At 35.3% G+C, this 23310-nt stretch overlaps 2 protein-coding genes and 1 long non-coding RNA gene across 3 annotated transcripts in view; 2 read left to right on the top strand and 1 right to left on the bottom strand.

Moving 5' to 3' along the window:
• Positions 1-23310, top strand: part of LOC142547730 (serine/threonine-protein kinase ATM-like) — a 75489-nt gene that overhangs the window by 21172 nt on the left and 31007 nt on the right. Inside the window, exons 11-14 of the mRNA XM_075656147.1 lie at positions 4009-4081; positions 4416-4561; positions 4810-4997; positions 5519-5793. Of these exons, the coding sequence (XP_075512262.1) occupies positions 4009-4081; positions 4416-4561; positions 4810-4997; positions 5519-5793 (682 nt within the window). The remainder of the gene's footprint in view (positions 1-4008; positions 4082-4415; positions 4562-4809; positions 4998-5518; positions 5794-23310) is intronic.
• Positions 1-23310, bottom strand: part of LOC142547739 (uncharacterized) — a 48115-nt gene that overhangs the window by 21322 nt on the left and 3483 nt on the right. The gene's annotated exons all lie outside the window — the stretch shown is intronic.
• Positions 7917-19153, top strand: LOC142547735 (serine/threonine-protein kinase ATM-like). The gene is made up of 4 exons (XM_075656164.1): positions 7917-8474; positions 8573-8713; positions 9071-9117; positions 18511-19153. The coding sequence occupies exons 1-4, from the start codon at positions 8277-8279 to the stop codon at positions 18569-18571; spliced, it is 447 nt and encodes a 148-aa protein (XP_075512279.1). The 5' UTR covers positions 7917-8276; the 3' UTR covers positions 18572-19153.

Genomic DNA, 23310 nt, shown 5'->3' with positions numbered 1-23310 from the left:
TGGTTGACGCACAACAATTTTAAAGAGTCTCTCGAAGATTGGTGGGGCAGTGGGAACACTCAAGGATGGGAAAGGTTATAAGTTTATGATGAAACTCAAAGAAACAAAAACAGGGTTCTACTTTGGAATAAAGAGGTTTTCGGAAATGTAGATTACAAAATTTCGGAATTAAGGAATAAGATTAGCCGGCTAGACGAGCGAGAGGCGGAAGGAATGTGGTCAGAGCAACTAAATGAGACGCGAAGAGAGGTGAGTTGGAGACAATGATCATTCGAAAAATTACAGATGGAGAGTCAGAAGGCAAAAGTAAAATGGTTGAAAGATGGGGATCAAAACTCCAAATTCTTCCATTCTCTTTTGAAGAGTAGGAGCAACAAAGCGACGATAGACAAGATAGAGTTGGAGGATGGGTCACTGACTTCAGATGAATTAAAGATTGAGAATGAAATCATTGGGTACTATAATAAGTTATACCAAAAAATCAGGAGGGGATGGATCGGGTTTAGACGGGGTGGAATGGAGGCCAGTTACTTTGATGAAGGCCGAGCAGTTGGAACGGCCTTTCTCGGAGGAGGAAATCAGAGGAGCGGTGCTTGAATGTGATGGTGCAAAAGCTCCGGGGCCGGATGGATTTACTTTAGCATTTTACCAAAAGAGTTGGGATACGATTAAAGCTGATCTACTCAAAGTGTTTGGTGAATTCTACGACGACGGTATCGTCAATGGAAAAAACAAACGAAACATACATTTGCTTGATCCCAAAGAAAAAAGATGCAACGAAGATTAAAGATTTCAGACCTATCAGTCTAATCACAAATTTGTACAAAATTTTGGCAAAGGTCTTGACTAATCGATTGAAGAAAGTTATGAGCAAAACAGTGGCTGAAAATCAGTGCGCATTCATTCGAGGGAGACAGATTACAGACTGTTGTCTCATAGCTAACGAAGTGTGGAGGAGTACAGAAGGAAAAAGAAAAAAGGATGGATACTGAAAGTCGATTTGGAAAAGACATATGACAACGTGGACTGGCGATTTCTAGACTTTGTGCTTCTAAAGAAGGGCTTTGGGTTTAAGTGGAGGAAGTGGATCAGGGGTTGCGTTTCTAATGTCTCGTACTCAATTTTTTATCAACCATAGACCAAGGGGGGAAAGTTCAAGGGGGGAAGGGGTCTCAGACAAGGAGATCCATTATCCCCTTTTCTGTCTCAGACAAGGGGTCTCAGACAAGGAATTCGACTTTCAGAAGCCCTTGGAAGTTTATTTCTCGGTCCCATTCTTCTTGTCAACACTTGATTGGCACGGCGCTAAGGGGAGGGAATTTACTGCGGTTTTGGGAGGATTCGTGGGTGGGTGGGTTGTCTTTTCAAAGATCGTTTTTCCTCACCTTTTTTTTACTCTCTTCATCTTCAAATAAACCAATGATCAATTTTACTCTGTTTCAAATAGTCAAGGAATTACGTCCGTCCAGTGGGATGTGAGGTTCAGGAGAGGGTGAATGACGTTGAGTTGGGTGAGTACACTTCCCTTCTAAGTATTTTAGAGTCAGCTTCTTTGAGTGTGGGTTCTGTCGATGTCAGGGTTGGCTAGGGGAGCCATCGGGTGTTTTCTCTGTCAGTTCTCTTTTCTATTCTTTCTTCCCAAGTTTGGCTAATCTATCTTTCCCTTATTTCACAAACATCTGGAAAGTACCGATCCACAAAAGGTAAAGGCTTTTTCTTGGATAGTGGCTTTGGGCAGATTGCAAACTTGTGACAGTTTACAGAAGAGACAGCCGAGTACCGTTCTACGCCCACAGTGGTGCAGCTTGGCAAGCTAAGTGAGGAAAACCAGACCACCTGCTGTTACATTGTTCTTTCACAAGACGAATTTGGATCAAGGTTATGCAACACCTGGGATTCGAGTGGATTTTTCCAGCAGCTTCAAGAGATATGTTTGTTGTGGAGAACGGATTTCTCAATCAAAGGGGAAGAAGAATTTTTTGGTACATCATTGTACATTGCACCTTTTGGTCGATATGGATAGAGCGCAATAACATAATTTTCAACGACAAAGAGACTCGTCGGAGGAATTATGGGAGAAGATAAGATTCACAGTGGCAAAATGGACGACTAGTGTGCCAGTGTTTCAACATTTACTTCTCTCCGACCTAGTTAGGGATTGGTGTTTTATCTACTTATGAACTTGTTCTAGTTAGCTAATCAGTGGATGGACTGTGGATTGCTCATCCACTAGCTTTGTAATATCAATTATTATCACCTTAATAAATTATTAGTTTCTGATAAAAAAAAAAGTTTTATATGATTTAGGATTGATAATATAATCACACATTATTTTCCTCAGCCAGTAAGCACTCTCACGATCTAGTTCCAGCATGTAGCTCGCATTCCGAGTTTTTTTCTGTCACAGATAGAATCACCCCTTTTTCCCAATGAGATTAGAAATAATTTTTGCTCTATTCTAACCTCTTCTACTGCCTTAGCAGCCTGGTACTTACTACACTCCATCCTTAACATATCTGAGTATGGTAAAAAGATTCGGTTATCTGAATGAGTGGCTTTAATTAGAAGGAACTCAGTGAAGGTCTTTAGACAAAAGAATAGAAATGGGTATTATCTGGATGAAAAGATTTTAGTTAAACCGCCGACAAGGACGGTCGGAGGTGGTCGGAAATGTTCGATGATGGGTGGCGAAGAACGGCTGAGTTCAGTAGATTACTTCGTAAGAGAATACATCCAGCTAAAGTGACAATCGGAAAGGGTAGGCATTTTTTGAATTTTTCTCTCACACTCAAGAAAGGTGCAAAAAATGAGAATATGAATGTCGCCGACGGCCGTCGGCCGGCGCCAATGATTGAGGAAAAGTCGATCGACAAATCTCAGTAGATGAAGGTGATGATTGAGCAGTGGAAGAACCCCAATGTTCGACGTCTGAAGGTGAGAGTGTGCATTTTCAAAAAATTCTCTCACTAGACTTTTTAACTTTTTTAACTTACTGCTTACTGTATGTTCTCTCAGAATATGAAAATTAATCTTTGATTCAGAGTTCAGAATGCAAGAGTATAATTTTCCTTTAGCTGTCGTAATTCTTTTCCGATGATTCTATCCAGTGTCCTGATGTTGGGAAATATACTTCAGGTCTGCTTTGTGCTTATCTCATGCTACTTCTCCAAGAGAACCTCTCTGGTAAGAACCCATTATACCTCTCATTTTTGTATTCCTTTAATAACTGCAAGAGTTCTTTTCAAACGTGTGTATTTGATATTTCTCTCTTAGTTTCTTCACTTATACCCAACCCTAAACATAACAACTCTGCTGTGTAGAAGCATATATGAGAGTCTTTTCTCATCAACTCAAAACAGAATAACTCAAGTGTGTTGAAACATGGCTATTAAAGTTCACGTTGTATTTTTCTTTTGATTTCTTTTGTTATTCAAAGCTGTTATGGTGGTTGGAAAATATCTAATGGTGCTCACTCTACTGTTGATATAGTCAAGAGTATGTTGACCATGAGAAGCATACAGGTAGGCATCTTGTTGCGGTTCCAAATTTGTAGTTTTGGAAGTTGGAATTTCTTACTCTTAATATTTATGGCCATGTTTATAGACTTGGTAATAATTGATTGGTGCTTTAATAATTTCACAAGTATGTGGAAAGGAAAGGGTTGCCATCCCATTATCATAAACTGCGAATAAAATGGTGAATTTGATTTTTGCGTCATTCCCTGAGATGCAAAGCTTGTTATTTTGTGCTTGTTTCCCGTTGCTATATGTCATACTGGATGACTGTGTTAGTTATTCTTCCTCGTGTATCTAAGCCTGCAAATTTGTTAGTTTGAATGAAATTCTTGGGATCCAAAAACAGATTTTCCTTCATCTTAACAGCTTTTCTTTATTTTAGCTTTTGAATTCAATTTTAATGGATTACATTTTAAAAGGGTGTTTTCACGTGTTTTCAATTTATTGGAAGGATCCAGATTGTATCTTAAAAGCATTCGTTTTCTTGCTGCAGGGTGATCTGCAAGATTTTTTGTATCTTCGGCAGAATGTGTTACCAGCTGTTTTAGCTATACTTAACTTGAAGGTACATTCCAAACTAGGTACAGTGGCTTTGATATTTTGAAGTGATTTGATGAGATTGATCATAAATTTTAATAACCAAGGAATTTTTTTACAATCTTCAAATGATTCTCTGTGAAAATTCCAGTCTATCTGCAAAAGAAATGAATCGCATCAACGTATAGATTGAGAGACAATATATGTTGGACATATTCAATTTTGTCCATCAATTTTCTAAACCCTAGTACTACGTCCTTTTTTGTATCTCTTTACTTCTTTGCTTTTCTTTTTATACATGTATAGGTGGTGCAGGATGTTGACATTATTTAGAATATTTTATTGACCTCCTAATTACATATGAATTCACAACACTGAATGAGCGGTTCGTTGTGCTGCTGCCGGCAGCTGCATATGCCCTTTCGACTGGTTCTACCCCTTTTCTGTATGACGCTTCAGGACTTCTGCCATTGCTCTATGCTACTGAGCCTGTGGAGGAATTGGCCAAGGTATTATTCTTGCAAATCCATCCTTATAAACCTTTTGATCTCACGTATAATGGCTTATCTTAAATAGTTGTATCCGATGTCTGGTAGATAGAGGAAAGTCCAAGTGATTTTTTTGGAATGCTCCGTTGATGTTCTTGCGAAGATTGATATTGATTCTGGTCCAAAGGTGTCACATACTTCTATTTTTTGCTACTTTTGAAATTTTAATAACTGATGGATTTTCACTGTCAGTTATGATAAATTTGTAGGTGAATTTGTCCAATAACTGCCAAAATGTACGATTGCCACTGAATCTAAGAGATCAGCTGCTTCATGAAATAGAAAATCACGTTCTTGAATGCACAAAGGAAGCAGAAATTGACAAAATGCTGCTCTCAGAAGTTATCTACACATGCGCTCTCTTAGCTAATTTCATGTTCTGCTCATATACAACAAGGTCAATCTTCACTTTCATTGATCCTTCCCATTCTCCGTTGCGGCAGTAGTCCTTTTATATGTCCCATGACTTAGCGTAAAAGCTTTTGAACTGTGTTGTATGCTCCTCTATAAACTTTTAATAAGCTCCAAGTAATTGGGGCTTGAGACAAACCTGCACATGACGGTGTGACATTGTTCATTGCCTACATGGTTACCCATCACACTCTTGTTATGGTTTGATTAGAAGGTCCATATTTTCTCAATCACTTGATTGGGGATGCCAATTTTATTCATTCCATTATTTTTTTTGCTTTCGCTAACAATTTATAGGCTTTTTGTTTCAATCTGATCTTAGTCATTTGTTTAGTCAAATATAATGTTTTTGTGATAAATTTATTGACACGTTGATTCTCTTTAGCACTAGTTTGCATATTTTATTATTTCCTTCATTTTTCTCAAACGACTATAATTTTTTATATATATGTTTTCAATATTCTGTTGTATTCTCACAGTGTTTCACATTTTTTCTTTCACTCTCAGGATCAAAGAAATTCCTCGTTTCTTTTCTAAACTGGGTGAATCGTTGTTAGGATATCTAAATCATGCCATTTCAATTGTGGAGAAATATTACAATGATGGTTTGTCTGGATGTTTGGAGTGGAACTCCATAATTATTAACATTGACTCGACTGCGACTTCTTTTAAAAGTTTCACTAGCTCGCCTTTTCTTAGCAATTGCCAAGAGAAAAATATTGCAAGTTCTGGATTTTATTTTGAAATTGTTCAATCTTCTGAGAGGCTTCTGAAAGCCCTTGCAAAACTGTATGAAAGATGTTCAGAGTGCAGAAGGAATTCTCAAGCAAAGCCAGACTTCCTCGACTTATCAGACACCCACTCCATTGTTAGTATCAATCTCAATCTTTGTAGGATTGTCTTCAAGCAGAGTGAGTGGAAATGCATCTGGACATAGGAGCCGAGCCCTATGAAGAGTTGGGAACAATAGAGTGTTAAGTATGGTGGGTCTGCTAGCTATAAGATTAGTCTCCCTGAATAAAACCGGGAGACCGAAATTACCTTCTTGAGGAGATAACAAGAAACCTGAGACATAAATCATTAAGAGAAATATGAGTTTATTTCTTGTTTCCTTTTCAGCTCGTTTCGGTTTGTATTGATATGGATAGCCATCTTTCTCCCAGAAAATATCGATTGAGTATTTAGGGCTATTGTAGTTGGTGCAATGACGAGTGTTGGCCCTGTATTATTTTTATTGATAGCCATTGCAGAGGATTTAGAATGATCATTTAATCTAATATTAACACCTTTGTGCTTCTCGATTGGGCTGCGAATAAGCTTCCTCTAGATTTGGCAAGGAGAGGAAGCCAAAGCCCTGATCACTAAATCGATGTAGATTGTGATCAAGACAAAAAAAAATATATTGATCCGATACTTAGCGATACATTTCCTTAGTTTCTCAATATCCTATGGACATTTCATATCATTTAGCCTACAGTAATCAAGTTGCAAGAATTTTGAGTCCAACTCACTACATTACACCACAAGAGGGCGATCTCTTTGCTGTGGTTGGAATGTTTGCTTCATTGGCTTTTAGGCTCGAGAAGAATTTGACACATCCAGATAGTTCTTGATTCTATTCAAAACTTCTTTAGCCGCCACACAACGCAAATAGGCCATCAGCCTTCTATCATGGAATTGATGAGCAAAGACTTGACCTTAGCATCTTTAGCCTCCCATTCCTCATAGCTTGGGCCGTTCTATGCGATGCAACCTTCGTCATTGTGATGCATCCCAATTTCTTCTGCCTGCAATATGCATCTCTATAAGTTGAGACCAAATAGGATAATTAGCATTATCCAACTCGATCAAATTTGTTGGAAACAAAATTTCATGAACAGTTGCTATGAATTGCTTTTTGCCATCAAGAGTGTCCACATTTGCTTTTCCAGACATGATGTAAGAACTAGATGAAAGATTAAGAAAGACATGGCTCTAATTCAGCCGAAAAGAAAGAACAATTGCGGTTTCTACTCTCTATACCAATACAAATTGATAAATGGTTGAATGATCTCCATATATACTAGGGAAACCTATACACAATATACATAACCTATTCTTTAATAGTAAACTATACAATCAATAGGAATCACTCATGCAATTAATATTTTGATTGTCAGACATCAAAGCCTATCTAAAAAGAAAATTTATCGATACAAAATATTGGACGGCTAATTTTCTGACTCTAATACATCAAATTCTATTTAAAATGAAAATATGATAATGCAAAACATTGTGCGAGCTATTTACGCTTACTGATTTGTTATGTTCTTCACTTTGTATGCAGGTTTCTATTGTGAACCATACATTATCTCTAGCTTCCAGCTCCTCTGACTGTCCACTTCCGTTCTTTTCTAAAGATACAATTGCATGTACAATTCAAACTATTGTGGATGGCTTCTTGGATAGGTTCAACCTTCTGTTAGTTGTCTATATTTTTTTCCATGTTTCTTCTAAAAGTTTGAGTGTTCTATTATTGATTGCTTTATTCTTGCAGTGAGGAGCACTCTAAAAGTTTCGAACTTGTTGACAAGATTAACATCTTCAGACTGGACAAAGTATTTATGGTGATTCTTCAAAACTTATATTTCAAGCTGTTTTTTCGTTATTATATTATCCTTTCCAGTAATTTTGTCTTGTGTATTTATTGTTGAGTGCATATTTTTAAAATAAATGACACCTTATTTTGTAGTTTATAGTTGATCTACATTACAAGATCGCTGCTGCGGCTCATCATTGGCATAAATGCAACCATTTGGCCGGCACTGAGGTGCTCGTCAATTTGCTGCAACCATTTGGCCGGCACTGAGGTGCTCGTCAATTTGCTTGGGCATAGAGCTGTAATTCCTAGTACTTTTAAGTGAGTATTGCTGTGATATAAATATTAGGAATTACTCTACTCCATTATTTTGCTGTTTGGGAGGCATATAAATATGTTGCATTTTTATCGAAATTTTTTGTTAATGTTGAGTCGTATTATACCATGATATGTTTGTCGATACAAAGAACATTTTATCATATTTTTCTGAATACAATTTTAAGATTAATGGAGTCTTAATGGTCGTTTATAACTTAGCTCTGTTGATTGCAATTTTCAGTGTGTTATGTGGTCTTAAGTATGATATTCTTCACTTGTAAAAGAGTTTTTTAAAATACTTGGAGGAGTTTCTTTAGAATAGAGTCAGAGGGTACAATTGACTTTAATTTGGATACTAGTTGAACTCTCATGGGGCTTCTTATATCATGTGATCTTGCAATGGTTGGTGTTAATTTTCTGAACAGTTACCTTCTCAATTTGATTGGTCAATTCATTGGTTGCGACTGTTTACTTGATCAATGTTGTTGTATAATTTCTACGCTGCTCAATATATCAAGAGATTACCCATCAGGGGAGACTATCAGAGTGCTTGGTGAACAACTTCAGGCAACAACATATTTTAATCTCTTTTGTTCATTTAATGTTTTATATTTATGCTGATAATGTTTTATGATTTATGGTGACTTAGTTGTTTCACTTTATAGTTTTTAGTGTCAGAGTCGGTCGCATGTTACATCCCTTGTGGATCTAATAAGAAGCTATCCGTAACTACATCATCCCGAGCTGTATTACTTCTCCAACAACTTACCATTGGTGCTGATTCATCTATGGTTGAATACATAAAAGTATGATCCATGTATCCTTGATTGCAATGATAGATTTCAGAATATACACGCAAAATTTTAATGGTGTAAACTATTTCTTTACCACAATCACTTTCACAGCTTTTAATTGCAATTGCTCATTATTGTTGGTCAATATCTTCAATCAGGAACTAGTGGCATTCCCTGAATTCAATATATTTATGAAATACGAGACTTCCACCAGAAAATACGTCAAACCTACTCACCGAGGGTTCACTTACTGAATGTAAGCAAGTGCTCCCTGCCTCATGTTTATTGCCACTGGACCATAATGTTCAAGCCGTTTGTGTTCTTCATTCATATCTTACTTTGTTATAAGAGTGTTTTTAATCTTTACAGTTTGTAAAGAGACCTCACTATGTCCCTCCAAGATTACTTCTTTGCAGGTATGTCCTTTACTCTCCCAGTTCACATATTTTTGTTTCATAATATTTCTACTTGTGAAACAATATGGTGAAATATGGTATAAACACAACATCTTATTTCTCTTTTTATTTTGTTCTGTAAATGTAATATTTCTTTGGCTTAAACAATTTAGTGAAGAGTATAACTGACACAACTTCTTAGTCACAGTGAGTGTTTTTGGTTTTTTTTCCTTCATTACATGAATGACAACATATAGTTCCAACTTCATTTTTCTCCTTTATAAAGTGACCATCTTTGTGCTTTGTCTTATCATGTTGAATTGGTTTTTGGACAATACTTATTGCTGCTTTGTTGGCATAGTATAATCTCAAATGCTTTCTATTATTCTTTGGAACTTTTCGAGGACTCTCTTTAACCAAAGAACTTCAAAGACTCTTTGGACCATAACATTGAATTCAGCCTTTGCACTACATCTAATGACATCACTCTCCTAATTCCACCATGTCATTGACTTACCCAAACAAAGGTGTTATATCCCGAGGTAGATCTTCTGTCAGTGATAGATCTAGTCCAATTTGCTAGCAAAACTGGGTAAGGACACTCGCCAATGTCCTCAAAAGCTTCGCTCCGTGACCACCATCCCAGAACTCTTCAATAGATCTAATATGTATTTACACTGAGAAACAACAATTTCTTGTTTTGCAATTTTCATTCCCATAAAGTCTCAATGCCCCCAATTCCTTAATTTTAAATACATTTGCGAAGTTCTTTTTAGTTTTACATCTACATCTCATGTAAAAATAATGTCATCGACTTATATAATTAACATTTGAATTTTGCCATTATGTACAATAAGTCTGTCCTTGCTGATATCCGTGCTACTCTACAGACCGAGTCAATTTTTCAGACGAAGCTCTCGGATACTATATAAGCCTATATAGAGTTTTTTCTAGTTTGAACGCTTTAGTTTACTTTTTCTTCTTGATCGCCATTAAGAGATACATTCTTTACATGAAGTTGTTGAAGAGGCCATTCAAGTTAGCTGCCATTAGCAAAAGGACCAACACCGTGGTAAGTTTTACAATTGGTGCAAAGGTTTCAAAGTGATCTACACCATGAGTTTGTGTGAAACCTTTGACTACAAGTCACTCCTGATATCTCTCCAATGAACGGCCATAGTCGTGTGTTATCGTGAAAATCCATTTACAATTAAAGGTTGTTTTCACTTGGTAGTGTCACTGCAATCCAAGTGTTGTCTCCTCAAGCAATGCATCTTTCAACTTTGGAATTTTAAGAGCTTCACATACGTTTTTTAGATTTTCTGCATTGGACACTTTTGAAGTGAAAACAATAAAAAAAGAAATCTTTTCATAAGAAACAAATTTGAATAAAGGATGTTTTGTACATGATTTGGTAGCTTGTCGATGAATCATTAGGCTCGGTCTGAATAATTGAAGGAGATGAGGGATCACTTGACAGGTTTCTAACAGTTGATTTGATTTGGGTTCAGAGTAATGACTGGTGTGACAGAGGAGAGTCCTTGGGTTCTTTGAAGATGATAAGTCGTACTTTTGGAGAAAGAAGAAAAAGCCTTGGGGGCACATAGCAGTTCATAAGCATTTTTTACAGCACTTAGACAAGGAATCTGTAAATTAATTTGGCTGGAGATATTAATGAATAGTCTACAGATTCTCTCCTGAGAATTGATCGAGGTCATAATGTGTTTTTTAATAATGTTTATCGAAACTGATCAAGGTCCTAACATGATCGAAGCATACGAGAATTGATCGATCCACAATCGGATGAATACAATTAAACAAGAGTTATTCTCTAGAATGTATCAAGAGTTTATCCTCCAGAACTTATCTTTCTTCATAAACTCCTCATCAAGTGGTTAGTGGGCTAGAGCTTTGGAAGAATTGAGATTGGTTTGGGTGGTGCCGAGATCAACACAAGATTTATTTACTACGGATCTTGGACATCTTCTTGGCAAGAGGGCAAAATTATTTGGAGAGTGGTGTGGTACATGACATATGTTGGTCTGTGTGCTTTGAGGGGAATATAAGACTTTTTGACAACATTGAAGAGACCAGTTAAGAGATTTATTGAGAGATTGGACTTTTGTGTATTGTTTAGATGATCAGAGTCTTGTTAGTTTTTTGTCGTGAGTGGATCACTAGTTAGCTTATTTTAATTAAAAGCCTCTGTATTTAATAAAATATCGTGTCTTATTAAAAAATAAATCTTTTTTCATGAACTCAATATGATTGTGTTCATTGAGGCTTTGTGTTTGTTTGATTTCTAGTTGTTAAAGGACTTGTCCAGAACTTGAATTTTAGTGTTATTTGCTCAGGGTTTCTTTCAACTGAAAATGGTCAACGGGCTTTGATGCAACTGGATTCCTATGAGAGGTCTCTTATTGTGGTTAGAATGTATTTCAGATTTTCCATTATATTTTATGCTTTATATTTATGATTTATGTGCTCTTTTTCCTATGACTTTGTCTTTTGCTGATCGATTAGGAATAATGTCTCATTGTCTTGGAAAGGTCGATTTATTTATACTACAAAAAGTTTGGCATCATTCTGGTGGTCACGACTAAATGATTGCATTATGTCTTTTGAGCAAATGAAGTTTTTTGTATATTTTGTCGGTATTATTAAATGAAAGAATTTCTTTCATATAATATATTGTTTTTATTAATTATATCAATCACAAACTTATGAAGTGCAAAAGCAATTGTCATTGGGTTTGGCTTTGAGATATTTCATCTTGTTGCTTTAAATATGTACCATTATGTCATGCTTGAATAACATCCATTAAAATAAGTTAAAAAAATTGTTTTGTACATATACATTGTGCATCCCGAGGAGATGGCAAATATTGAACCAATAGAACCAACGATACAATCACCAACTACATGGGGCATACCTACAAGGATCTTGATTTTCCTAATGATATCCTTGGGACACGGCATTTCTTCTTAAAAAATAGCTCGATTGCGTGCATTCCAAATGTTGTAGACACGTGCTGCCACCGCAATACGTCTAAACTTAACAATTTCGCTGTTTTTGCATTTTTTGTGATAAATAGATTTAATTATGTTTTCCAATTTATATAATCATTCTAGGTCCACTCAAAAGGTGTTAATTTGGAGCTTGTGCGGATAGTTATTTCTAATCTACAAAGAAAGTTGACAGGTAAGTTGTTACCGAGAAAGATCGTTAGCTCATATTTCGTCTGTGAGATTTCGGTTGGGAATAAATCTAGCAAGCGGACTAGGTCAAGTTATAGTAAATGGATGATGAGTCCAAGTATCGATCCCACAGAGACTAATATTTAATTACTAGAATATTTATCACTTAATTTAAGCTAGACAAAATAAATAAAAAGATGATATGTGGATTATTAATCCAAAATATTAAATAAAATTATATCAATTAAAACGACGGATTCAGATATCAAAGGAGGGATTCAAATTCAAATAAATAACTAAGACACACAACGGTACCAAATTCTACTATGTTGACACGTGTTTAAATTCAATTAATTATTTAATTCTTGACAATCGCGGTGAAATCTCCAAATTTATTTATTAAACGATTCCTCGAGTTAATAAACCTATTTAAGTCTAACAGTCTAATTATTTCTAATTGAATTTAATTAGATTTAAATGCATTAAATCTTCGTGGAATTTCAGTTTTCACCTAAAACCGCACACTGAAACCGAATACTATTTCTAGTCAGTTTAACCATGTGTTGATGACGTCTTTGTTGCTATATTTAATCAATCATCTTCCGATTCGTGATTAATCAACATACATGTAAATAGTTGATCAGGCTATTAACAAGAAATATTAAACTAACATCAATCAATAATTAAAATCAAGAAAAATAATATAATGAAAATAAAACAAATATCAAATAAAATATTGTTTGGTCCTATTGTGGCCTTAGCCTAAAGAAAATTATTCCATGAATTCAAAATAGAAGTGAAAAGTCATATTTAAAGTTCATAGAAGAAAACAAAAGAAAGAAATAAATAAGAGGAATTCTCTGTGATTTAGGCGTGTGTGAGGAATTCCTCCAGCTTTTGTCACAGTAGCTTCTGTTCCTTTCTTCCGCGGTATTCTGCGCTTCTTTCTTCCTGTACGTTTTGTTCTTTTCCTTCCCTCTCCTTCTGCGATGCCTTCTTCCGTCTCTTCCCTCTATACGCTTCTCTCTTCTCTCCCTTCCGCGCTGGTTTTTTTTCTTTTGTTTTGCGCCTCCCCTCTTCTGCTCACGTACTCTGCTTTTTATAATTCTTCATGGGCCTAATCCTCCAATTTCTTTTTAAGCCCATCTCAAACTTAACCCTTGTAAATAAGATTGTAGATTTTATTTTCAAATATGAGACTCAATCTTTATCAAAACTTCAATAATATCAAGATAATAAAATATAAGAATATTTTATTTCTTTTCCTTTGGTATTTTCTTTCTTTGAAGTCTTGTAGATTTATTTTATTTCCAAATTTAATCATTTTTCCTCTTTCATTTAAATCTACAATTATTAATTCAATTAAGCATATGATTAGGGATAAAAAGTCTAGATAAGGACAAATATTATCAAATCAAATCCCTAAAATCTTTGTAAGATTTGGCCTTATCAATCCCCCCACACTTAAGCCTTTGTTCGTCCTCGAACAAATCAGAGAATAAAAATATAATCGAGGAATATTCAATGATTCACCACAAAATTGACACAATCAACACTTTTCAACCTACTAAATTCCGTCATACTCAATCAAAAGATCACACGTCAAAAATCATAAAATTCACTTTCATTGCAACTTTAAAACTCAAGCATTCACTAGAAAAGATCAAGATAATGAGACGTGTGTAGTGTGGAAGTCAAAACTCATATTACTCAAAGGTGTTTTAGTTCAAGGAATGCTCATATTTTTTGATATTTTTTAAGAAACTCTCCATAAGCTTATCTTTCATACCTTTTTCCACTAAATGTTGGAGGAATATGACCCGGTCAATAGGTCTTTTTAAGCTTATAACGTTAGGCCACGGCTCACGGCTACAATAAAGGTAGGGATATTCAAAATGAGAGAAAATAAACAATTATTCCTTCAGCGCATTCCTTCATCTCTTATCTTCCTCCTTATTGAGTTTCATCATCCTCCATCAATTTTTTTTCCATCTTCCTTCAACTTTCATTCATCTTTCCCCACTATTTTTCTCTTTTCTTTCGGTCTTTTTTTTTTTCAATCCTTAACAACATTCTCTTTTAGGTTTTTCAATCACCACATCAATATTCCTCCTTCCTCTCTTTTTTATTATGTACATATATTTTTTCATCAATCCCCTTCTCATTCTTCATGATTTTTTTTTAAACTCCTCCAATTTTTATTATCAACACATGGGAGTTATTGAAAATTTAAAGCGCTAAAGGAGTTTATTTCTCTCAAAATTAGGTAGAAGAATAGTGTATGAGCTAAAATTGGGTAGTTGATGTGGGATTTCGAAGGAATACGAATGGGGGCTAATTGTCTGTCTTTGACACACTCCATTCGATTTATTAGACTCAAAAGAGAATACTAGGGATATAAATGATGCATTGGGTAGGCTCGAAAGGCTCAAACGGTCCAAAGATCGCCTAAATCATCCCTAAGTCATTATCCTCCGTATTTTCGCCTCGAATGATAATCAGACAAGTTCTAGATTGTTTCTTTCTTTTCTTTCTTTTTTTTTTTTGATTTTTTTATGAGCACACCTTTTGCCAATTCACAATTAATTCATATAAGTATGACCTAAAGTGCATAGATTATGTCTCAAAATATGATACAAAACCAGTTTGTGCTCAAATCCTTCGGCTACAACTACAGCTCATCTCAATCAATTCTAGGTATGATTCAATCTCTCGAGTGATCAAAAATCTAGGAAGTCAATTAGTATGTCATGTAATCACAAGTGCAGTTTCTCAAAGAATAATCAGAAAAAAAATTTCATGCTCGAGGATTAAACAATAAAGCACATGCTAAGTGTTGTGACGTTAAACCAAACACAAATTCCTCCCCACACTTTATATTTGCACTGTCCTCAGTGTCATGCCATTCAAAAGGAATACAAAAGTTAGATGCAGAATAGTAAGAGAACACTTCCCTGGCAGTGTTGCTTTAAATTCCATGGAGTGCTACATGGGGATGGTAGAATTCCTCAGTGCTGGAAATCTTTTATTTCAACAGTTTAGCTTTTCCAGAGTCTAAGTCATCTTACTTCATTCCAATATTCCCTACACACACCAAAATCACAGAGGATTAAACTAACAAAATGAAAAAAAAATAAAAATAAAAATGAAACGACATGAAATAAAATAAATCACTGGGTTGCCTCCCAGCAAGCGCTAAATTCATTGTATATAGCTTGACTACGGAGAAGCATCCATCAAATAGCGGCTTCCGCCCATAGTAAATATCATACAATATTACATATGGGTCTTGATTATATGTGCCCTCAAGCTTGGCATGATATTGACATTGTAAGCTCGTCGCTCCAACAACACTCGACAAAGACTGATTATCAGGGGAAGAACAATCTAATCCATGATAAAGCTCGTAGAGGATGTAATATTCTTGAGTTTGCGTTGATGGAAATAAAGAATCTGCTGGTGGAATATATGTTAAGACCATATATGAGTTCAAATCCTTCGACTTGTGTTCTTCTACATCCTCCAACTTCACTTCTGTCTCATCTTCGCATAGGAATTCCTCCAACTTCACTTCTGCCTCATCTTTGCGTATGGATTCCTCGAAGAATTCTTCTTCCTTCAGCTCAAATACTTGTGGAAGATCAGATTCAGATGAAATTTCTACATGATTTGAATCACTCTCCAAACCTTTATTGTTTGAGTTGTCATCATTCACCCATACCTGATTGGTCATTAATTGATCGACAAAAATCGCTTCGTCCTCTTGGTTGATTTCGGACACTGGTTTCATTAGAAGCTCAATCTGTTCATCGATGAAACACAAAGAGTTGACCATCTTCTTCCACTGGGCTATGATTTCATCTAAATGTGCACTACACTCTTCTTGTTGCTCAAATGGTTGGTTTACAAAATCGGGGCAAAATTGTGGAGGATATTGGTGACTCCAACCCTGCAGTGAAGGATCACAATGCCAGTGGTAGTCGAAATCTGCCATATCATTTAACAAGTGCATCGCACTGTTGTATTCTCTATTAAATAAGTGACTACCAGTTGCCAAAGCCCCATAATTTACCCAACTTCTTGTTGCCTCATCCAAACCAAAATAGAAAAATTGAATAAGAGTGTAGTTTGACAAATCATGAAACCGAAAGTTGTTTGCTAGATCATTGAATCTCCCCCAAGCAGCATAGAATGGTTCCGAGTATTGTTGGGCAAAATTCGTGAACACTCCCCGATGATCCATCTTGAAGTACCTCGCAATAAAATAAAAATAAATCAAATAAAATAGAAAAAAATTCGAAAAAATGTCTAGTCTCAAATAAGTAATTTATTCTAATATTAAATAAATTAATCCCCGGCAACGGCGCCAAAAACTTGACCGACGATTTTAGCGGACTAGGTCAAGTTATAGTAAATGGATGATGAATCCAAGTATCGATCCCACAAAGACTAATATTTAATTACTAGAATATTTATCACTTAACTTAAGCTAGATAAAATAAATAAAAAGATGATATGTGGATTATTAATCCAAAATATTAAATAAAATAATATTAATTAAAACGACGGATTCAGATATCAAAGGAGGGATTCAAATTCAAATAAATAACTAAGACACACAACGGTACCAAATTCTACTGTGTTGACACGTGTTTAAATTCAATTAATTATTTAATTCTTGACAATCGCGGTGAAATCCCCAAATTTATTTATTAAACGATTCCTCGAGTTAATAAACCTATTTAAGTCTAACAGTCCAATTATTTCTAATTGAATTTAATTAGATTTAAATGCATTAAATCTTCGTGGAATTTCAGTTTTCACCTAAAACCGCACACTGAAACCGAATACTATTTCTAGTCAGTTTAACCATGTGTTGATGACGTCTTTGTTGCTATATTTAATCAATCATCTTCCGATTCGTGATTAATCAACATACATGTAAATAGTTGATCAGGCTAATAACAAGAAATATTAAACTAACATCAATCAATAATTAAAATCAAGAAAAATAATATAATGAAAATAAAACAAGTATCAAATAAAGTATTGTTTGGTCATATTGTGGTCTTAGCCTAAAGAAAATTATTCCATTAATTCAAAATAGAAGTGAAAAGTCATATTTAAGTTCATAGAAGCAAACAAAAGAAAGAAATAAATAAGAGGAATTCTCTGTGATTTAGGCGTGTGTGAGGAATTCCTCCAGCTTTTGTCACAGTAGCTTCTGTTCCTTTCTTCCGCGGTCTTCTGCGCTTCTTTCTTCCTGTACGTTCTGTTCTTTTCCTTCCCTCTCCTTCTGCGATGCCTTCTTCCGTCACTTCCCTCTATACGCTTCTCTCTTCTCTCCTCTCTTCTCTCCCTTCCGCGCTGGTTTTTTTTTCTTTTGTTTTGCGCCTCCCCTCTTCTGCTCACGTACTCTGCTTTTTATAATTCTTCATGGGCCTAATCCTCCAATTTCTTTTTAAGCCCATCTCAAACTTAACCCTTGTAAATAAGATTGTAGATTTTATTTTCAAATATGAGACTCAATCTTTATCAAAACTTCAATAATATCAAGATAATAAAATATAAGAATATTTTATTTCTTTTCCTTTGGTATTTTCTTTCTTTGAAGTCTTGTAGATTTATTTTATTTTCAAATTTAATCATTTTTCCTCTTTCATTTAAATCTACAACTATTAATTCAATCAAGCATATGATTAGGGATAAAAAGTCTAGATAAGGACAAATATTATCAAATCAAATCCCTAAAATCTTTGTAAGATTTGGCCTTATCAATCCTTCCACACTTAAGCCTTTGTTCGTCCTCGAACAAATCAGAGAATAAAAATATAATCGAGGAATATTCAATGATTCACCACAAAATTGACACAATCAACACTTTTCAACCTACTAAATTCCGTCATACTCAATCAAAAGATCACACGTCAAAAATCACTGACTGATATGCATTGACCTAGTTGCTTGCTTTGCTAGTTGTGCATTGTTGTTTGTTTTGAAATTTGAATTGAGATTGCTTGCTTATTCTTGTAATTGGAAATTATATCGGCATATCATGACAAATTTTTGTTCAGTAATTTGCATAAGAAGATAAAATTTGTTCAGTTTAAAGGTTATTCATAGTTTTATTAAGATCTATGAGAGGAATAATTGCATCTAACCAAAAAACAAATTTTGATCTTTGTTGATTTGTAAGTTATTATCTCATTTTATACAGGTGCAGGAAAATATATTTATCGAGTCCAATGCCTCGATCAAATCAATTAAGATATTCTTGACTGCTCTAAATAAGCTTCGACTGTGTCATGTAACGGAAAGTCAGTCTTCTGTTGTTCCTCAAAAGCAGGAATGCTCGAAGGTAGAGGTGCTAGACAACCAACAATGTGTTCTTTGCATATTGATTTATGATTCGATTAATGTGATAAAAATAGAAGCATTACATTCTAAAGATATTGTGTTTCAGCTGGCTGAAACATAAAGGAAAATAAAGATTTGTCTGCTTGCTAAATGGGGGCATTTGGGTTCATGACCCTGGTAAAATTTGAATTTAAAAATAAATTGCCACCTTCTGATGAATACCTGTGACCCCAACTTTGGGACAATGCCCTTGATGAAAAAGATCATTTTTTAAAATCTTATTTGACCATATGGTCATTGGCCCAATTCCCCCTTAATGTGATGGAAATGTAGCAGTGGGGTAGGGTAGGAATTCATAACAAGTACGAAACAACGTTATTTCACACTTGAACGAGGCCCAATATATATGTTTAATTCTTGGTTCATTAAGATTACATGACATAAGACTCTTAGCAGTATTTTACACTCGAACAAGAAACGGAGACCGGGGACAATTAAGGAAAAATGTTTTTATTAAATAATTATTTTTAATTATTTAATATATGATGTTAACAAGGGTGATTTTCGAAAATGGGCCTTGTTAAGTTATTTTTACACGACGAGTCGTATTTTAAACCGGTATTCAATTTTTAGCAAAAAAGATGACTTGTTGAGGGTTCGGACAATATTTTCAAAAAGGTACCTAAACGAAATATTTTACGATGGCGTTTTTGTGCTTATTGGGCCTACTTTAAGTGTTATTGGGCCCAAACTCTTTCACCTCTTAATTATTTTATTGAGGTCTCATCATACAACTTTTTTATATCAAACCCTACCCCAAAACCCTAATCTCCTCACCCCATTACATTCGGCCGCCCCTCACCTCGTCCAGCAGCTCCCCACTCGAGCTGCAACAGCTTTGACACGCCACCTTCAAGGAAAAATCGTTAAGAGTTGTGATCTCGTCTCTCCGGTGTTCGTCCCTCGTGTTGTTTGTGTGAATCTTCGAGCGTTTAGATGCAAAGGCACGCCTGATTCCCTTATTGTCTCATCGATCACTATATTATGTATGTTGAATTGTATTTGCATGATATATTAAGGATATGGTGTTATGCATCGGTTTTGCTTATCTTTTATGCGAAAACATTGGACATTCTTGCATATTTCTCACGCCTTGATCTTGATTTGTAATGGACTGCCATGGCTTGAGAGATAGGGGCGATCTACAGTAGGTATACCATGAATTCAGATGGGAAATGTCGAGCTAGAACCCGTCCTGCAGGTGGCCGATTGCATCTCGTCGTTCTAAGGCTTGGGGCGGTTAGGTTGTGCGAAGTAGGCGAGGGCAACGTGCATGGGCTCAGTTGGGCCGTGGTTCAGACCCTTGTGGGTTCGTGTCAGGGCTTGGAATGGTCCGTGAGCCGCTGGACGCATGGCTTGTGTGGGATCGTGTGTTATGTAGCAAGCTAGATTATGGTTTGGAGGTGTTCGAGCGGTCCATCATGCAGAGACTGTAGGCATGAGTTTGGTCAGTCCAGGAGGGGGGCTCTTGGTTCGGTCTTGGTCTTAGAATAGTTGGCTAGGGGCTGGTCCAAGCGAGTTTGGTCTAGGGTCGAAAAATCCGGAGCTAGGTGCACTAGGGTTTGATTGTTATTGCGTGCAGAAAATTCCAGTAGCTGGTCGAGGGCTTTCGTGGGTCTGAAATAAGTGGTTTAAGGGCTTGTCATGTGGGTTCAAGTCATGGTTTAAATTTGGGAAAGTTTGGTTAAGTTCGGGTTGATTCGGATTAAAACCGGGACGTTGGTCCAAATTTTAAAATGAATCGTAAAAGTTACGGGACGAGCTCGAGGTTACGTCTAGGAAATGATTATAAATATGTTTTGAGGTGTTTTAAGGAGTTTGGTTGGCTTCTATTCGGGTCGAAATTTTGAGGTTTAGGGGTAAATGGCCAATTAGGGTTTTCAGGGGCAAAATGACCAGTTTGGTTCACTTCGAGTCGAAAATTTTGAGGTCCAGGGATAAAATGGTCAATTAGGGTTTCCAAGGGAAAAATGGTCATTTGCACACGGATCGAGTTAGCGGTTATGGCAGCGCCCTGATCACAAATTGACATGTTTTAAATGTATATGTTATCACGAACATGACTTTTTATGAAAATACGAAAAATACGTTGCATGCTTGATTTTAAAAAAATTTACGTATATATATGATTTTTATAAATGATGAATACAATGACATGTTTTTGAAGGAAGTGAGTTGGTTGTGACTAAACGAACACGAACATGTAAGGTCAAGGCTCAGTGGATGGTAATAATGTCGCTTATGTCCCCGCCGCCGGATACCGCGATTATACGTAGATGGATCCATCGACTAAAGCTGATACGAAAGTCACAACTAATTAACAGAATTCAAATAAAGAAAATTGAACACGTATATGTTGATATGATGCGATATGAACACGTTTATGCTTTGTCATGTCATATTTATGCTTTCGCTTTTGAGATAATGAAGTGTATTTTAATACAATATTTTTCACGGTTGCATGTTATGTATATGTACTTGTTATTGCGGTTCAGGTGTGTTATGTCTTTAGACTCACTAGTTGTGATTGATGCAGGTGAGCATGATGATGTGGAGACTGAGTAGGCGGAGATGGGTGTGGGCACGTTAACCCGAGCACCTTGCATTTTTCCCCATATTATGATCATGAGTCATGGGTGTAAACAATATTTTAAATGTTTTTGCAACTCTTTTTATGTTGATGATTTTGACAGACGAGATTGATTTCATTTTAAGATTTAATTAACTGCAGTTATTTTTATTCAGTGATTGTGAGACTTTTTAAAATGCCTGATTGACTGCTTTTATTGCATGCATATGTTTGAGTATTTCCGAAAAAGAGCTTAAAAAAATATTTAAGCTGTTATTTTAAGCAAAAGATGTTACACTAGTATTATAGTGACAACTGACACACATCTTTTAATAAGATATAAGCGTAAATTTGATATCAAGTTAAATCCAAACAAATCACACCATTATAATTATATTAAAATTGAATTATCATATGATAATATGATAGATAATGTGGAATTTCATGTTACATTAATCGTTTGGATTTATTATTTGCAATTGGTTTGAGATCGAATTAAGCACATTCACTTATATTTGTATATTGTCACACTTCACATATTATATCGGATAGATTATATTATATTTAACTCGAGCATGTTATTTATATACAAAGAACAATTTTTTCTAACATAAAACTAAATCGTCATGAAATATATTTTTCCTCTTTACATTACATTTGTATTTTTTCTCTTTTAACATATAATTTTTGTATTGGTGGGATTCAAAATTTCTATGTAAATTATTTAAAATGTTTAGATATATATAAAAATATGCACCAGGTTCGGTCTTGTGAACCCGGTACTTCAAACTGGTTCAGCACGAGTCGGCCAACAGTCAGCTTTGGATTTGCACAAACTAACATAAACTAGAGGGCATCATAAGTATTATCGTTACAACTTATCAGATATTTAAATAAATACTATCTACTCACCACCATAAATATTTGGGGCTTCACTCGATAAAATTTATCATGTTGCTCGACTGGTCTGCCCTGATCATCTCGATAAGCCTTATGACCAAGTAGATGACAGTTTGGAGTTCATGCAAAATTCTGGTCCGAGTCCAGGCCCTAATTGTATCAATAATACGCCCATTATTTATATCATGTAAATAACTGATATGGGGTATAAGTGCTCGGGTCAGATCTGGATCGGGTCGGCTACGTGGGGTATCAGGATTGATTGATCATTTAAATATAATATTAATAATTGTATAAATATTTTTAACTACTATATTATTTTTTAAATTTGTCTTGTATTACATAAATATTGTTTTAAGAACATAAATATTATACCATTTTCTCACACATTTCATAATGATGCAATAGTAAGTTTATGAAAAAATGGCAAATGGAAGTAATTGAAGAAATATCGTTGTAAGGTCTAGAAATTTTGAACTACGTAACCTGACTGCATGCAATCTAAGATTTTATTAAAATATGTGTTTAATTATTTTAAAGCTTTAAATGCATGATTATTGCATGTATATGTGTTTTATTTCATGGTTTACAAAGGCTTCATGTATTATGGCTTTTAATAGTATTTCGCGCTCGAACGAGAAACAGAGACTGGGGATAATTGAAGAAAAATATTTTTAAAATAATTATTTTTAATTATTTAATATATGGTGCAATTAAGTGAGATTTTCGAAAATGCTTTTTGGTGGGATATTTTTACTGGTCGGGTCATATTTTAATCTTGCACGCAAAATTTTAGCAAGTTGGAGGACTTTTGAGGATTCAGACTACATTTTCAAAAACTTACTTAAACGAAATATTTTACGAGTGTGTTAATGGACTTAATGGGCCTATTTTAAAATATTTTGGGTCTAAACTCCTATTCCTCCTAATTAATTTAATTAAAGACCCATTAGCACTTAATATTTTAATTAAAACTACCCCAAAAACTCTATTCCCACCCTCACCTCTCTCGGCCGCCCCTCCCCATTTTCCCAGCATCCTCCATGAGTTCCAGCAGCAGGAGTGATCGGATTCCTCAAGAATTTTCTTAAGAAACATTGTCCCGTCCCTCCGGTGTCCATCCCTCGCCTC

Source organism: Primulina tabacum, chromosome 5 (genome assembly GCF_025594145.1).
Source record: "Primulina tabacum isolate GXHZ01 chromosome 5, ASM2559414v2, whole genome shotgun sequence".
In the NCBI taxonomy this organism is placed as follows: Eukaryota; Viridiplantae; Streptophyta; class Magnoliopsida; order Lamiales; family Gesneriaceae; genus Primulina; species Primulina tabacum.
This window is presented reverse-complemented; position numbering and strand designations above follow the sequence as displayed.

Excerpts from the sequence above, each read along its gene's own strand:
- LOC142547735 (XM_075656164.1), top strand. The coding sequence starts at position 8,277 with ATGGGGCTTCTTATATCATGTGATCTTGCAATGGTTGGTGTTAATTTT. Across the intron at positions 8,475-8,572 it reads TGCTTGGTGAACAACTTCAG|TTTTTAGTGTCAGAGTCGGT; the intron begins GCAACAACATAT and ends TTCACTTTATAG. Across the intron at positions 9,118-18,510 it reads CCAAGATTACTTCTTTGCAG|GTGCAGGAAAATATATTTAT; the intron begins GTATGTCCTTTA and ends CATTTTATACAG.